This window comes from Myotis daubentonii, chromosome 7 (genome assembly GCF_963259705.1).
Source record: "Myotis daubentonii chromosome 7, mMyoDau2.1, whole genome shotgun sequence".
NCBI lineage: Eukaryota > Metazoa > Chordata > Mammalia > Chiroptera > Vespertilionidae > Myotis > Myotis daubentonii.
In genome coordinates, this window is record NC_081846.1 from 41,066,940 (window position 1) to 41,084,778 (window position 17,839).

Consider the following 17,839-nt stretch of genomic DNA (forward strand, 5'->3'; position numbering starts at 1 on the left):
ATTGGGGAACATAGTCCTGAGCAATCTGGTGGGGCTTTCCCAACAGAAAAAATATTGTCTATTGAAGGTCTCTGGTGCCACCTACTGGTAGAAGAGCTATTGGGAAAAGTAGAATTTTAAAACGTGTTTATTAGTGTTTATTTTACAGGTGAGTCAGAATCATTTGGAGGCTTACATAGTGACAGCTAGCTAAGTGAAGCGATCAGTAATTTTTGTAGTAATGATGCATGCCCATTTTTCACTTAAGCATCTATTCAGCTTTAGTCTGCCAACATTGGTGTTCCTGCTATTGAGACATTGCCCTAGGTCTCAGGGATCCCAACACCTGGCTTGTACCTTCATAGAGCTCAGTGTGAAAGTGAGGAGGCGCACAACTACATCCCAGGGTTGTAAGTGTTGTAACATCCCATGTACTTAGTGCTCTGTGTCTGGGAGACAGAGAAAGATGCATGGACTGAGCATCGAAGAATCAATAGGGTCATTGAATACAATGGCGTTCCAAGCAGAGAAACATATTGACAGTCACTTCAGGTGCTGGAAATGACAAGTGGTTTACGTATGGTTGAAAGGGATGTTATGAGTGGGCAAGAAGGCTAGGGTCAGATACTAAAGCTTTGGGTATTCTCTGCTTAGGATTTCAGATTTTATCTTGTTTACATTGAGGAGCCAGTGAAGGATTTTTAAGCCTCTGGGCACATGATCAGGTTTGCTTTTTAGAAACAATATTGTGATCGTGAAAGGAGGAATGGAGAGAGTGGGGGTGAGACTGGAGTTAAGGGACCAGGGAAGAGGCCATCACAAGGTGTAGAGAGTGTTGACAAGGCCCTCAACCAGGGGAGTCGGGAGAAAGAAGGGAGTAAGTTGTAGAATTCAGGAGGTAGAGTGACAAGATTAGGAACCAAAGAAAACGATGTGGAGAGGTTGAGGAGCAAGGGCAGTGGGATGGTCTCATCAAAGCAACAAGAGGCCAACGACCAACACAGAGAGTGGCATCCCAGTCAGAAGTGCCAAGTCCATTGCCAAGAGAGGTCTCACCTTTTAGCTCATTGATGGTTGGCAATTCATGTCGGTCCTCCTGCTTCTTTCAGTTCACCAAAGGAAGGAGTTGTAAAAATAAGCAGAGAACTTCAGAGGGTGTGAACCAAACTCTTCATCCTTCTATTTCAATTGACAATTAAACAAACTAACTAAATAGTTGTAGGATGATTGGGTGTGGCTCTGTCTTTTGACATGTTATTTAAGGCACCGCTGACCCCTTCCATGATGTTAGACATTCTTATTTTACTGACTGACTTGTGCCACTGGTTTATAAAGCACTTTCAGAGGTGTAAGCCATTTAATTTACACATCAATTTTATGCACTGAATTATTATGCATCTCATTTTACAAATGAGAAGACTGGTCCAGAGGGATTATATGACATGTCTAAGATCACACAGATGGTAAATTATAGTGTCAGGATTCCATTTTCTGCCTTTTGTTGTTATCTAAGTGAAAAGATATGTTTATTTAAAAGGAGACCCTGTAGTTTATAAGCAGCTCAATACCATCATGGGAAGTAGGGGAACCTTCATAAACCAACATTTGCAATAAACACAAACAAATGCGAGATGGTCTGGCTATTAGAAGATCCATATGGTTGGTATTAAGATAAGGAAGTTATATAGTGACCATACTCCAAAAATAAGATGGCTTCGATTTGGGCTTTTAAAAGAAATAACTAAATTTAAATCCACTCTTGATTTATAGGGTTATTGTTTTAATGTCAGTATAATATTTTTAAAGTGGCTGTCATCTTAACAACATAATAATGTTACTTTATCTCTGCTTTCATGTTTTTATTTTCTATCATTTTAAGATAGTTTAATTCTTTGTGTAAAAATAGCTAGTTTTATTAGTAATCACTATTGCTACTACCTTGGCAAAAGCCAAATATAACCAGGACAACAAAATTCCATGACTCTTTCAACTTAAAAATTATTTTCAACTTAAAAAATATTTTCTGTGGTGCTGAGAACTTTTGATGCTTGTTCCTTGGTAATTAAAAAAATGAAGGTGTGTGTTTTCATTCAGCCTGTTTTAGACTTTGTGGGATGTTGATCTTTTCAGCTCTTTTTGATTGATTTTTCTGCACACCAGAAGTGCACATTTTCTTCACTCCCTGTCCCAATAGGCAGCCACAGCCCAGATCAAATTCTTTATAATGACTGTTTCTCAGAGCTCTCTTGTTTTCAAGGTCACTAAGCATGTCAACATCTTTCCCTGCTTCCACGGCATGACATGCAAATGGTTATTAAAAGAATATAACTAAAATTATAAGTTTTCAAATAGGTCAACCAGTTTATAAGCTGAATTTTTCTACAATTGTGTTTCCTTGGTAAATATGAAAAGAAATCATATAAGGGCAGATTTGGTATGCCTAAAAGAAAAGTTTAATGTTATGAAGATAAATGTGAAATGTAGTCACCAGTATAATCAATGCAATATGTTTGCAGGTAAATTGAAAATATCCACCTGTTTTTGTGATTTAAATATACATTTTCTTCTGTGCTACAGATCTAACAGTGTCCTGGTACAGCAAGGACAAGAAAATTAAGCCATCTAGGTTCTTCAGAATGACTCAATTTGAAGACACTTACCAACTGGAAATTGCTGAAGCTTACCCAGAAGATGAAGGGATTTATACTTTTGTTGCTAATAATGCCGTAGGTCAAGTATCAAGCACAGCCAACTTGAGACTGGAAGGTAGAGTAAAACAACTTTAGGAATCACATTTCAATATAGATCTAAGCTCATGTCAGTAACAATTACTAAAGATTTCATGTAAATCATGGTTGGTCCTATCATTCTCTTTTAATGCAACTAATTGTGTTCATGTCATATGTGATAGTCTCACTTTTCATTTCCACCTTCTCATTCTGAGTCACATACCATTCCTTTGTTATTTTGCCTGCTCTGTCTCCATGATGTTTTGTGATCATCAGCTTTCATGCTTCCTGATAAGCATGCATCAGAATGGGGATAAATGTACTTTATAAAAATGGGTACATTTGTTTCTCATTTGGCTAGGATAAAAATTCAAATTTATTTTTTAAAATCTAAGAGTGTAACCATCCCCGCATTGTGTTCACATAATCCTGGTTTCACAGAAGTGACAGTGGACAATTTCAGGTCTGTACACCAGTCAACTGTACTCACCATCATTCAAAGAATGCCTGAGAGTTGAGGGGCACAGTCCTAGGAAGGTTAAACATTTCTGTTACTTGAGTCTCTTAAATTACAATCAGAAGCACTTCTTTGATGATAGGAGAGGAGTGCGGGGGAGAGGGGGGGGTGCATTTTGACTCACCAGGAGATAACAATATATTTTTACAGAGTCTTTTTCCTGAACTAATTTATTCTACATAGTATTGAGTATATACAAATATATAAGGATTTAGGGCAAATTTTGATTTTTTTTCTTCGATTGTTAACACCTATTATAATAACCAGATGTTTCCTAATAATCAGTTTAAAGTGGTTTGCAAAGTAGAAAAGCTGGTTTTACAACCAGAGAGGAAAAAATAAAACCAGGAAACAAGAATACCTGTACCAAATTGCGTACTCCACTACTGCCTTCTTGAACAATATGGTGACGTTCTTTAGACTGTTGATGTCTCAGCTTGTTTGTCTGGAAAATGCAAGTGAACTTGTATGACTGAATCCACAGTGCATACAGTGACCAGGCATCAGGACTGGACTGGATTCCAGTCCACTGTGGAAATTTGCCACTGATCTGCAGACAATTCCACATGAGGTCCGGTTTCCATGCAGGGCACAACATTAAAGGTTGGCATGCTTCTTTTCAGGATTTAGCAAACTTGAAGAAGTTACATCCAACTCCCAATGGCATGTCTCTTCATCATTTTCATTTAAGAAGGAGTCCCTTGGCCAAAAGCCCATCTTCATCCAGCCTCTGTCAAGCCTCAGGGTGCACAGCGGGGAGACAGTCAGATTTCATGCAAGGGTTTCTGGCATTCCCAAACCAGAAATCCAGTGGTTTCATAACCAGCAGCCAATTCTACCAACAAAAGATGTAGTTTTCCATTTTGAGGAATCCACAGGCATGGCTTTAATGCTTATAGTTGACGCTTACTCAGAGCATGCTGGGCAGTACTCTTGCAAAGCAGCCAATAGCGCTGGGGAAGCCACTTGTGCAGCTACACTCACAGTGACTCCGAAAGGTAAAGCCCAACGTGCTTCAAAGACTTTGATTTGCTGCCTACCTCCTACTCCCTCTGTTACTAATGAGAGTCTCAGCTGTTTGTCTCATTGCATATTATGGCAGTACCTAATTTACTAATAAAGTAACACCCAACAAGCCCCACCACCAAGGTCTCAGTTACGGGCTAACCTATGTATCTTAAGTCTGACATTAGTAATTATGTGTTCTGTGCATTACATTAGTAATCATTTTGTTAGGCGTCAGTGCTGCTTAACATTTAACAGCATCTCATCATTGCATCATTAGTGATCTACTTACCATATATGTTTTTACAAAGCATATCGTGAAGAGAGGACAAAGTTCTGAGGCGGGGGGGAGTGTGAGGGAGAGAGGAAGAGAGATTGAGATTGATTGATTCTGGATAACTGCAGTAACAACAGAAGAAAGAAGCTAGACACTGTATGGCATCCGCATGAGCCTTCATCATCCATTCATCATGGGATTGCTGGGAATGAATTTTCCTTTGTGTGAAGATCCTTAGGGCATACTGCATCTGGCATGTTGCTTCCAAGCGACAATGATGTCTTTCATCTTCATCTCCATGCCATTTTGTGTTACTAACCTTGCCAAGTGACAAAGCTTTGATCTTAATATTCTTTTCTTTTTTCTTGTCACTTGATTATACAGTGCAAGCCCTAGCTAGGCAAAGTTCTGGGAAAGATGTAAGAGAGTCCACCACGTCCCAGGCAGTGGCAGATTCCTCTTTCACAAAGCAAGAGAGCAAAATATCCCAAAGCGAAGTTAAGTCATTTCAAGGATCATCATATGAATGTGAAGTGCAGGTTTTTGAAAGTATATCTCAAAGTTCCACCCACACAGCTGCATTTGTGCAAGCTGTAGGGTCGCACCATCCCGCATCCCTTTCACAAATTGCAGAAAGCACTGAGTTATCTGATAAATACTCTGAAGAGACGATGGATGAGGCGCCAAAGATTCTTCTGCATCTTCAAGACCTCTCTGTAAAGTGCGGCGACACTGCTCAGTTCCTCTGTGTTTTAGAGGATGAATCTTCTGTTGGTGTAACCTGGACTCATGAAGGTGTAAAGATAGAGGAATCTGAGAGAGTGAAGCAGACACAAAATGGAAATACTTATTTTCTTACCATATGTAATGTTCAGCTGGTAGACCAAGGATTGTACAGCTGCACAGTACACAATGAGTATGGAGAGAAGACATCTTCAGCAGTACTAAGCATAGAAGGTGGTTATTTGATTTCTAGCTATGGCTTGCTTCATTCATTTCATCCTCATCGCTTTATGCAGCTTTTCTGCCATGCAAATTGAATATATTAATTAGAGTATCTCTAAATTAGTATGTTTATTCATCAATGGCTTATGAAAGTTGGCCAAGTCATTGGCCAAACTTATTAAGAACATTTAACTTTCCAGTCTAGATTTAGGAAGTACAACTAGCAGATCCAGGTTCAGGAAGTTAAGGTTCATATCACATGGGCTGCCTTTTCTAATCTTGACCAAATGTGCCACCTAGGGAGTGTACCAAAGAAGGTTAAGATGTTATGGTTCCAGTATTTATTGAGTATTTATTTTTGTGCCTGACAGTATGCTACACCTAAACGGAATTGTTTTAGTAATAGGAGGCTCAAAATTTCTCATTTGCCCTTTGGGTTCAGATCTGGAGGTTCTAGCTATTACAAGGAGGCCATGAAAATGTAAAAATGGGCACTTAAAATAATAGGTCTGGATCAAATTAGTCATCTCTAGATATTTCTCAATAAATCATGCTGCTTTTGTAGCCTCAGATCTTCTGGGAATGGTAGAGTTATCTCATGGGGAAAATCATTATTTTGTTATTATTATGCTTGATTCTCCCCTGTGTCTGGAAAGGCCTGAATAAATTTGGGCTAATGATAGCTTCTTCCTCTTATCCGTGGACTTTCCCTTTAGATGCTAATGATATAAGAAAAAATTCATCAGGTGCTAGAAGCCCGTGCTGTCTATTTGCCAACAAAGGAGCTTCACTGAATCCATGGAAGGAAGCTGGGTGAAGTTTGGGCATCGGCAGGGGTCTATTGAGAACTGTGGCCTCAGGTTCTTCCGGATCTGACCATACTATTTTTTAGTTGTTAGACATTAGCAGGGGCAAAGATACAGTGCTATGTGCACAGCCCTCTCTACCCTAAATTTCGAAATTGGCTCATTAGTTCACTTAATGCATCTACAATATTCACTCACACACACCAAGAAAGGCCTTTTTTTCTTTCTTAAGCTGGCATTTTGTTCTATAGCTATTTCTGGTTGTATTTCTAACGTCCAGGACTGAGATCTAGTTATGCAAATGAGGTGGAAAATTCCACCATCCGGAGACTTGACCGCAGCTGCTGGCAAGCACAGTAATCACAGTTACTATTTATCCGGAGTTGTTATCTACACGCCTTGTAGGTGACAACTGTGACAGTTTCAGCAGCAATATAATTGGGAATCAGCTGTGCTGTGGAGGTGGGAGAAATGTAGGTCTTTCAGCTTGTTTCCTAGAGAACCTAGTGTCATAGTACAGTACTTGAAAGTCAAGTTCCCAGAGGGAATTTGCTTAGACATTTCTGCCCCAGGAATTCCAGTTCCAATTAAATATTATTAAAGTGTTCTTGGAGAATGAACACTTTTTTTTTTTCTTGGAAATTCCAGACGGCCTTACTTGTACTTTAAAAAGTTAAAACATTTTTAAGTGTTTGAGGAGTGAAGGATCAGGCACAGTTGTCCAGTGATCTAAAAGAAGGCAGTTTTTGTACACCCCTCATTTATTCTGGCCTAATAGCTTTACAGAGGCTACATAGTCATCCACAAAGGCCGAGTAAGAATGAAAAACCCCAGAAGTCAGTTTGTGTTGAGTTCTTACGTGCATAGCAAGCATAGCTATTTCATATATTAGTTTTGGGACTAATGTGCCGCTTTCCTTCTCATCCTAATGACATTCCATCGTCTCTAAATTCAGCATGTGTTTTCCTCGTACAAACACAGCTAATTGATTCCTTTTCCTAACTTTATTCTTACCTAGCAAAGAAATCGCAAACCAGAGCAGTTACAAAAATCACCCTTGGTTCAAACACTAAAAGTTTTAAAACATTCAGAGTCACAAATTAAAACAACCTGTGAAGTAAAGAGAGCATCGTCAAAGAAAACGTCAAGTTTGTCATTCACTTCATGCCAAAGACAACAAGGAACTCAGAAGCCCACTGACACAATGCCACATGAACTGAGAGATGCAAGTGGTACCAGGGCACCTGCCTCTCTGAAGAAGCCACCCCAGAGATGATTGTGTCTAAAGACTGTTCCTTTTCCTTATGTAATAAAAGCTATTTAGAGTGGATGACTCTTTGTTTTGCTTCTTACTATGTAATTGAACTTCAGGTAGTTTGACATTTTAAAGGTAGTTTAAACCAAAGGGGTATTTATTTACTAGCTGAAAATGCTTAATTCTGCAGGAAAAACTGAGAATAGCCATCAACTAAATGTGGCATGTTAAAAATGCATGTCCCCTATAAATGTGACTTCATATCTTACCAAGTGTTCAGTCAATAAGACATTTTTTAAAAAGAATTTTCCTTTAGCTTGTGGATTGCTTTACCGAATGCATGTAAAAGCATGAAGAATTATAGAACTAAATGTGGAAATTTCATAGAAAACCAAAAATAAAAATGCTTTTAAATCTTTCTGCCAACATTGTCATGTACTTTATCAGTTCATTGATTTGTTTGGCATGAATTGTTTGATGCATTTGGTGGGTGTAGTTTTCTATTATAATAAAGATAAAATTATAATTGCATAAACCATATATTAAGGCAGAAAGTATATGGAATTAACCATTAAATTTTTTTATGTTTTTTTCCATTTTAGCCTATGAATCAATTTTACATGAGAGGATTGAAGAGCAGATTGAGGTGGAGATGAAAGGTATTATTACATTGAATATGAGATTTAAATAGAAATTCTGAAGGATTAATAGAATTCTTAACTGCCTTCTTTCATTTACTATCATTGAGAAAAATGACATAGATGTATAAATATATCTCTTAGAGAATATATTACTATGTCGCATGCCTGGTTTAGTATGCTGATGGTTACATGCATTTCATAGTATTTTGTTTTACAGTCATTTAAATTCTTGAATTTAAAATTTACCAGCCATATCATTTTCATGTTTGCAGCCATTTTCGAAAGTGTGTATTAGAAAAAGTTGGAATCTTAATGCATGAAATCATGAAATAGAAGTTTGTTTTCAAAATCACAGTGAATTAAATTGAACAGTAGACAATAACCTAGGTGTCATTCTCAGAATGCAATGTCATGAATGAATGATGATTGAAATGCTACTTGATTTAGGGTGTGTGAAAATGTTACATTCCCATCTGGTTTACACTTCATGCTCATACTTCATTTTAACATTGATATGTCTCTTACACTGGCTTGCAGATAGCTGCCTTATGTGATCCTTATTGCCTGCTTTTCTTTGTATAACGTTGTGACTATATGGCTGTATTAGTTCGAATAAACGCCTTCTTATTTTATTTTAGCTATTTATGGTTATGGTTCTTGTATATATATATATATTTAAAATAGTTAATTATTAAAAATTTAATCTACAATCAAAAGGATCAGAAAAGGGCGTTTATTTCACTCTCTGCAAGTCAGGTAAGATTTTCCTCTTAGCCATTAAAGGAACAAAGTTTTCCTGCTCTCAAAACAAATATGCACAGGAACATGTTATTTTCAAATGCATTTTTGCTTGTTCAAGAAGAAATTTCAGCAGTTTGAAGAAAAGACCAGACAACGAACGATTTTCGTGTCAGAATCTTTTAAACAGAGCATGGTGTTGCGTTTATTCGAACAAATATGGTGAGTGAATTTTTCTATGGATTTGTGAGAATCTGTAGCATGCATTTTATTTCATTTCTATTTTGCAATTTCATTTATTTTCAACTTTTTCAAATACTATGGAAAATAGTAAAATGCTTTATAATTTAATTTTTTTTCAGAATTATTCTCCGAGGAGGAATCTGAACATTCAGAAAGAGATACACGTGATGCCTTTTCAGATTCTGAAGATGTAGACCACAGCTCTATGGCTGCTAAAAGATATGCAAGTAGAATATTATCTACAAGCTCCTGGCCTGAATATTTCAAGCCTTCTTTTACCCAAAAACTTACGTTTAAGTATGTTTTAGAGGGTGAACCTGCTGTTTTTACATGTAGATTAATTGGCTGTCCAACTCCTGAAATGACTTGGTTCTATAACAATCGGCCAATCCCAACAGGTCTCCGGCGGGTTATAAAAACTGAGAGTGATTTACATGATCACTCTTCTAGCTTAGAGATTAAAAGGGTCCAAGACAGAGATTCTGGAACTTATAGATTGTTAGCAATTAATAGTGAAGGGTATGCTGAATCAACTGCATCACTGCTTGTTATTCAAAAAGGGCAAGATGAGAAATATTTGGACTTTCTGAAAAGGGCAGAACAGACACAGGAAAATATAGAGACATTAGTTGAGAGGAAAGAGGGCAGGTTAAAGGTTGACCTGAGGTTTACTGGCTCTCCCTTTAACAAAAAACAAGATGTGGAACAAAAGGGAATGATGCGAACTATACACTTTGAGACAGTGAGTCCTAGCAAGAAAACAGATTTTATGTATGATGAAGAATATCTAGAAAGTAAATCTGATGTCAGAGGATGGCTTAACGTAGGTGAAAATTTCCTGGATGAGGAGACCAAAGGGAAGTTGCAACGTTTACGGGAGGCTAGAAAAACGTTACTGGAGAAAAAGAAGTTATCTCTTTTAGATATGCCATCTAAACTAAGCTCAAGAACTTTGAGAAGGGAAGCTAGTAATAAAGATACTATGTTCTTTAGAGAGGGAATGGAAAGCAGGTCAGTATCTGATCTAGCTGGAAATAGGGAAAAGGTTGAATATTCAACTGAATATTCTAATCCAATGGATCAAAATATAGAATCTGGAGAATCGCTCACAAGTTTTCCAACTACTGTTGATGAAGAAATTCTCCAGACTGAAATAAGAATGAGCCAAGAGGCATTTCTAAAAGAGAGTCGACCAAAAGACCATTTACATGGTAGAAGTCAAGTAAATGAGAAGACCCAAGCAAAAAGACAAGTTGAAGAAATTATGACCAAAACTAAAATTGGAGAGTCATCTCAATATATTACTAATGTGTATAAAAATAGGGACATAGATGAGACTTCTGAAAAGGTGTCTCAAGCTGTTATACCACATACAAGTGATGTTGGTACACTTACAAATATTAAAGAACATGAAGAAATAGATAGCAAAAGAATAAAAAAGGATGATTTGAGAGAATTACAGCACTCCACTTTCACAAGAGCTGAAGAATTCAAAATTGAACAGGAAGAAAAAACCACAAGATTTTTTGAAAATTCTTTCCAAAAACATCTGCAACGTTGTCCACCTTCATTTCTTCAAGAAATTGAATCTCAAGAGGTTTATGAAGGTGACAGTTGTCAATTCGTGTGTCATTTTCAGGGATATCCTCAACCCATAGTGACATGGTATAACAATGATATACCAATTCCATGTAATCGAGGCTTTATCATTCATACCTTGGAAAACTATTCAACATTAACTTTTACTTCTGTTCTTCCTCAAAATGAAGGTTCTATTACCTGTGTGCTGTTTAACCAATATGGAACAGTAAAGACAACAGGTATACTAAAAGTGAAAGCAAAACAAAGGCCCAGTGTCAAAGCACATAAAATCCCAATATTGCATGACTACACTGATGAAGAAGAAGAGCTGGCATTGGTGTTTGACCAAGCAGAAGACGTTCCTCCATCTTTGAGACTAGAGGGCCAAACAAATCTCCATATGTTACAAACTACCCCACCAAGTCCTTCCTCTGCAGACATAGAATTGCTTTCCTTTCCTGTGGAAATTCAGATAACAGCGGCAACTCCTACTCCAGAACAGGACAAAGAGTCAAGGGACTTGTTTCAATTTGAAGAGTTGGAACCTAAAGCAGCACCTCGAGATAAGGCTACTCAGTCACCAAAACACAAATTTATATTTTCATCTGATATTACTAATGAGCCACCAAAAATGTTACAAGAAATGCCAAGGTATGCCAGGTGTAGAGAAGGGGATTTCATAGTACTTGAATGTTTATTATCTGGGGAGCCTAAGCCAGTGGTAACATGGTTTCAAAATGGAGTCCTTTTAAAGCAGGATCAAAAGTTTCAGTTTGAAGAGTTTGATTATAGCTACAGGTTGTATATTCATGATATTGATGTTCAAGATTCGGGAAAATATAAATGTGTTGCTGAAAACAGTTCAGGAACCATTGAGAGTGTTTCCGATCTCACAGTGGAACCTGTCATTCACTGGGAATATAGCCAATTAGAAAATACTGGTGGAATTTATGAAAAAAATCCCAAAGGTCAACAAATTCAGGGAGAATCTATAAGGGCACATTTGTATGATTATCCAGCTGGTCCTTTTACTTCCCAATGTAATGTAAAAGAATATTCTGTAAGGGAAGTTTTTCAAAACCTTGAGACAACTAAGCAGATAGACCAGAAAGGCCATGCTCATTGCACATCTTCTAGAGAAAAAGTCCCCAGATTTGTGCAGGTTGCTTCTAGGTCCGTACAAACCAACAGACCTATCAGAGCTGAACTCATACAATGTCAGGATGAATGGAAAGAGGGGCGTGTAAGTGAAAAATCAAAGCTGCACCAAGCAGAGGGTACTGTTTACCCATACCCATCTGTTGATTTCAGTGAAGTTAAAATTAGGAGAGAGGTTAGGCATGATTTTGGAAAACTTGGTGAACCAGAAAGGGTACATGTGCAAGAATATGCCCAAAGTGACCATTTCTCAAATATCCACTCAAGGAAAACTTCTGAGAGTTACGATACAAAAGACTCATCTACCATTGTATATGAAGAACCCCTTGGTGAGGAGAGATACTACCCAAGAAGAAAAGTGAAGCATAGAATCATTGCATTTGAAAAGTTACAACATGCAGAGAAAGGAGTTCTAGAGAAAAGAGCTACCAAGAAATCATTTGTTAATCCTCCTCAAAAGAAGCCTGATGACATTGACTTTCCATTAAATCAAAGAGAATCAAAATCCAGTGACCTAAAGGCAAATATGCATCAGGCAGATAAACTGTCTCCAAACACTGAACCAGATTCCTCTGACATCATAATGAATTTAAAGCTGCTTTCTTCTCAAACTCATGGGGAATTTAAAGTACAAGAGAGGGAGCAACAAAAAGAAATAGGTCATATAGAGCGGTCTGCAGTTTCTGAAAGGGCTGAATATGAAACTCCTATTACCTTTGACCTAAAGCAGTTTCACTCTCAAATAGAAAATCCAGATTTAAAATCCCAAGAATTAGATAGTGGTCAACCAGAAGAAGCTTATTTTAAAACCCACCATCCTGCTTCTGAAACAACTGATGCTGAGAACATTGTATTTGATCTAAAACAAATGTATTCTCATATAGGAGATTCAGCTAAGGATTTCCAGGAATCTAGGCCACAATGGGAAACACCTTATAAAGAAGAAATTCCTGGCCCTGAAATACTACTATTTGATACACAGGATATGTCTAAAAGAATGCAAAATGACATACTTACAAATCAAGACATTTCTTCCAGTCAAGACTGGATGAAAGAAAGTTGTATTGATGAAAAGACCTATTATTTTGGGAAAGAAGTACAACAGATACAGGAACAAAAGGTAGAAATTTTAGACACGGATACTTCTCTTAAAATCTTTTCTGATGAAATCCATAGTCAGGCAGGTGGCCTACTTCAAACCTCATCTGCAGATGTAGGAGAAACTGATATTTCTGAGAAAAGACGTTCTTTCGAAAATGGAGATCCAAGTTTCATTTCACTTTTGAAAAAAGCAGCAAGTGAGGAAAAGCTTTTAGAGGTTTGTGAAATGAAGGAAGAACACACTTTGGAACACGAGTCGACATCATTTCAAAAGCAGGATGGAGGGATACAGGAATATGCCACTGGAGACCACAGAGGTGATGTTCAGGGAGCAGACTCACTCCACAGAAAACCCTCCCTGAGCCAGTGCTTTTCATTCTTGATGACTGAGGAACAACAGAATCCAAATGAACAAAGAAGTGAAAGAAATGATGTCTCTGAAGAAGAAAACGTTTACCAAGTTCAAGCTAAAAATGAAACTTCTTTCTTCACTACTGAAGAAGAAAAGATTGAAACTTGTTTTCCTAAACTGGACGAGGCACATACAATGGAGGTAAAGGACTCCGAGTCCTCACTAACACAGTATTTACTTGCTGCTGGAAAACATGAAGTTCCTGAAACTAAAGACACCAGAGACACGGCAAAACTTGTCCAGAGCGAATCAACCACGTCCATGGAGGTTGAAGAAGTAACTTTCAACACTGTGTATGAATATTACAACCAACAACAGGAATCATTAGGTCGCCCATTTTCTCCTGAATCTGATATTTCCATTGATGTGGGAAGTATAAGCAGTGAGGAAATCTCTGAGTTAGATCAGTTTTATACCCCACCATCCTCTGTTGAACATTTTGAAACTCCAAAGTCTCCTGATTTATATTTTGCTCCATTAGATACAACTAAGCAATCCTCAACAAACGCAGGAGATAAGACTATTCAAAGAACCACGCCTTTAGAGGAAGTTGCTGAAAGGTACTCAACACCTTCGGAAGGGGAGATAGCAGAAAGATATTCCACGCCTGCAGGGGAGACTTTAGAGAGATATTCCACACCCTCAGGGGAGAATCTAGAGAAATATTCCACACCTTCAGGGGAGACTCTAGAGAGATATTCCACACCCCCAGGGGAATCTCTAGAGAGATATTCCACACCCCCAGGGGAGTCTCTAGAGAGATATTCTACACCCCCAGGGGAGACTTTAGACCGATATTCTACACCTTTAGGAGGAGAAACAGTTGAAAGATATTATATTCCTACTGGAGGACCAAACCCCACTGAAAACTTTAAAAGGCGCCCATCAAAAATAGAAAGGGAGGACAGTACGCCAAATGAACATTTCCATACACCTACAGGGGAGAGAAGCTCAGCCTATGATGTATGGCGCTCGGACTCATTTGGCACACCCAATGAAGCCGTCGAACCCAAAGACAATGAAATGCCTCCATCTTTTATTGAACCTCTGACCAAAAGGAAGATATATGAAAATACAACATTAGGCTTCATTGTTGAAGTTGAGGGCATTCCAGTTCCTGGTGTGAAATGGTATAGAAATAAATCTTTGCTAGAACCAGATGAAAGAATCAAGATAGAAAGGGTGGGTAATGTATGTTCTTTGGTAATTTCTAACATTCAGAAAGGAGAGGGGGGAGCGTACATGTGCCATGCTGTAAACATCATAGGGGAAGCAAAGAGCTTTGCAGATGTAGACATAGTACCTCAACAAGAAAGAGCAGTGGCACTCCCACCTCCAATAACACATCAGCATGTCATGGAGTTTGATTTGGAAAACAACTCATCATCGAGAACACCTTCTCCTCAAGAGATTGTCTTGGAAGTTGAGTTAAGTGAAAAAGATGTCAAAGAATTTGAGAAGCAAGTGAAAATAGTCACAGTTCCTGAATTTACTCCTGATCATAAAAGCATGATCGTGAGCCTAGATGTTCTTCCATTGAATTTAGCAGATCCGAATATGGCTTCAAGAGGAGAGGAAGACAAAGACCTAAAAATTGACTTAGAAGTATTTGAGATGCCTCCTCGTTTTATAATGCCTATTTGTGATTTTAAAGTTCCAGAAAGTTCCGATGCTGTGTTCAAATGTTCAGTCATAGGTGTCCCTAGTCCCGAAGTTAAATGGTATAAAGAATATATGTGTATTGAGCCAGATAATGTTAAATATGTGATTAGTGAGGAGAACGGAAGTCACACCCTTAAAATTCGAAACGTCTGTCTTTCTGATAGTGCGACATACAGGTGCAGAGCTGTGAACAGTGTGGGAGAGGCTATCTGTCGGGGATTTCTCACCATGGGAGATTCCGAAGTATCTGCTATGATAACAAGGAACAGCCGAGTGACTTTAAGCAGTTTGAAGGAAGAGTTAGTCTTAAAGAGCAAGTATGCAGACAGCTTTTTTGAATTTCAGGTGGTGGAAGGGCCTCCCAGGTTCATTAGAGGCATTTCTGAGTGCTGTGCCCTAGTGGGCACAGCAGCTTATTTCCAGTGTTTAGTGCGTGGCTCTCCAAGACCCACAGTTCACTGGTACAAAGACGGGAAATTGTTGCAAGGAGCAAGGTTCAGTGCTGAGGAAAGAGGCATAGGGTTCCACAACTTATTCATAACAGGCTTAGTAAAAGATGACGCAGGTGAGTACAGGTGTGTAGCTATCAACAACAGAGGAATGGCCGAGACCTGTGCAGCACTCACCCTAATGTAAAAGTTCTTGTACGATGTTTTAGTGCCTTCATAATTATTACACTTGATTTGAGTGCTTTCATATTTTCCAAATTATATAGATCTAATAAATTTCCAAATATGTCAACTCTGTTTGAATGCATTACATTGAAGACCCCTGGGAACACAGTTTCTCCACGTGGACGTCTCGTGTTTGTAATACATGTAAATACTCTGTTATCTAAATATCTAAACTGTGGAATCATCACTTGTGTCCATTATACTGTGAAAAATCAAGCACAATTAAATATCTCTATGGCTACCTAATTGTATTTCTACTTTACCTTCATTTCTCCTTCTCCGAGTGTTTCAGCAGAATGTACTCTCTCTTAGAGGTAAACTATATCAGTAAAGTAAAATGTAAAAGGGAAGACCATGTCAGATGACCACACAGACAGATTAGTGAGAATCTCCTCTCTGCTCTGAATATAAGTAATTTTTTAAATTATAACCCTTTTACAGCCAAATTAATGCTTATTTACTCAGACTTAGAAGAGATAAAACAAAGAATAGAAACCAGCTTTGCTTAGTTGGTAACTAACTATCTACAGAGGAATCTTGGTTCTCAAACTTAATTCATTCCAGAAGGGTGTTTAAGAAGTGATTTGTTAAAAAAATTTAAAAAATTAAAAACTGAATCATTTTTTCCCATTAGAAGTAATGTAAATTGAATTACTACCTTCCAGACCCATTACTGACTCCCTGTTTTAATCTTTCTTATATACAGTTCATGTCTAATGTACTGTTTAACCTATAAACAAACACTTCTTTTCTTAAATTTACCCAACCACCCCTTACTGGCCTTAAAGGAGTCACTTTCAGCACTCCTCTCAGGAGTCTTTCAGGGGTCCTATGCAGCATCTTTACCTTTTCATATATCATTGCCTCCGAAAAGCTATCACTGGCTAACTGCTTTCCCTTTATACAAATCAACAATTTTTCTATCTCTTCGATTGCCTGTGATTGTTGTTGTTTGAGCGCTTTCACACCCTGAGCAACATTAGCACTCTTGATAGCCTCTTTATGATTTAAAATTGTACTAATAGCTAGATTCTGCCAGCAACAATGGCATTTGTTGCCTGAGAGATGCTTTTTGTCATGCTGAGGTATCAGCATGAAAGGGTTGTCAAGTAGAAAACAGAAGTTTTGTTCCACAATTTGGCTGAGAACCAAATTGTTTGAGATGGGAGACATTTGAGAACCAAGGTTTGACTGTAATCTGTTTGACATTACAACCTCAGTATATGTTTGGCTCTTTTAAAAATGTTTTAATTATTAATATTCCTTTTCTTAAGTCTTTTAACTCTTGCTGGTTTTGAAGGGACCAATGGTGCTGCTCAGATAGATATCATCTGGACATTTGCAGAATATGCAAACACAGATCTTTTTACTTTGGGAAATACCTCATTTTCTCAGTTCAAGATGGCATCAAGTGTAAAAGGCAACATTAATATTTTTCTTAGGAGAAAAGAAACTACCATATTACATTTTTACATAAGATTTTAAACTGCAGTCCAATTTCAGAATCTTTAAAATTAGGAAAAGGAAGGTGGAATGTTTTTAGAATTGAGACAGTATGGTAATTTGTATTTGTATATAATAAGATAATAGGCTTTCCTGTCATTTTCATTCAATTTCATTGTTTAAACTAACTCAAAATTACTAAGCATTCAAATTCAAGATTTATATATGTTTCTAAATTGACATTTTTTTGTTTTTCAAAATTAAAATGATAATAAATTCACAAAATCCTTAGCATTGTACCTATGTACCAATGTGAACCTAAATCTTCTCATATACGTTGTAATAAATACAGAGAAATTCAGGTGGGGTTTTTTTTAATCTGAAAATGAGGGATTTTACCAGAAATCCTAAGAGGTGATCATTCAACTCTCTGTGTCATCCCAGTGGTAACTTTTTAAAAATAATTTAGAATAAATTTTAGTTATACAGCAGATGATGAAAGAAATAATAAAATATAGTAATGAAATTATGAATCATTTCTACCCTCAACTCTTAAATATAGCCCAATGACTATATTTGTTCTCTACATTGAGCAATTTTTAAGTACCATGAATGTATTAAACGTATTAATTCTAAAAAATTTAAAATGTAATGTAAATTTAATTTTCAGAAG

The 17,839-nt window shown here is 37.5% G+C and overlaps 1 protein-coding gene across 2 annotated transcripts in view; it reads left to right on the forward strand.

The window, feature by feature from the left end:
- TTN (titin) overlaps nt 1-17,839 on the forward strand; it is a 280,823-nt gene that overhangs the window by 52,029 nt on the left and 210,955 nt on the right. The window contains exons 43-45 of one of the 2 annotated variants that reach the window (XM_059703947.1): nt 2,557-2,745; nt 8,116-8,172; nt 9,255-15,969. In XM_059703947.1, coding sequence (XP_059559930.1) covers nt 2,557-2,745; nt 8,116-8,172; nt 9,255-15,685 — 6,677 coding nt within the window. In that variant the 3' untranslated portion in view covers nt 15,686-15,969. Of the gene's footprint in view, nt 1-2,556; nt 2,746-8,115; nt 8,173-9,254; nt 15,970-17,839 lie in introns of those variants that run through there. The other variant, XM_059703948.1, reaches the window with a different exon arrangement.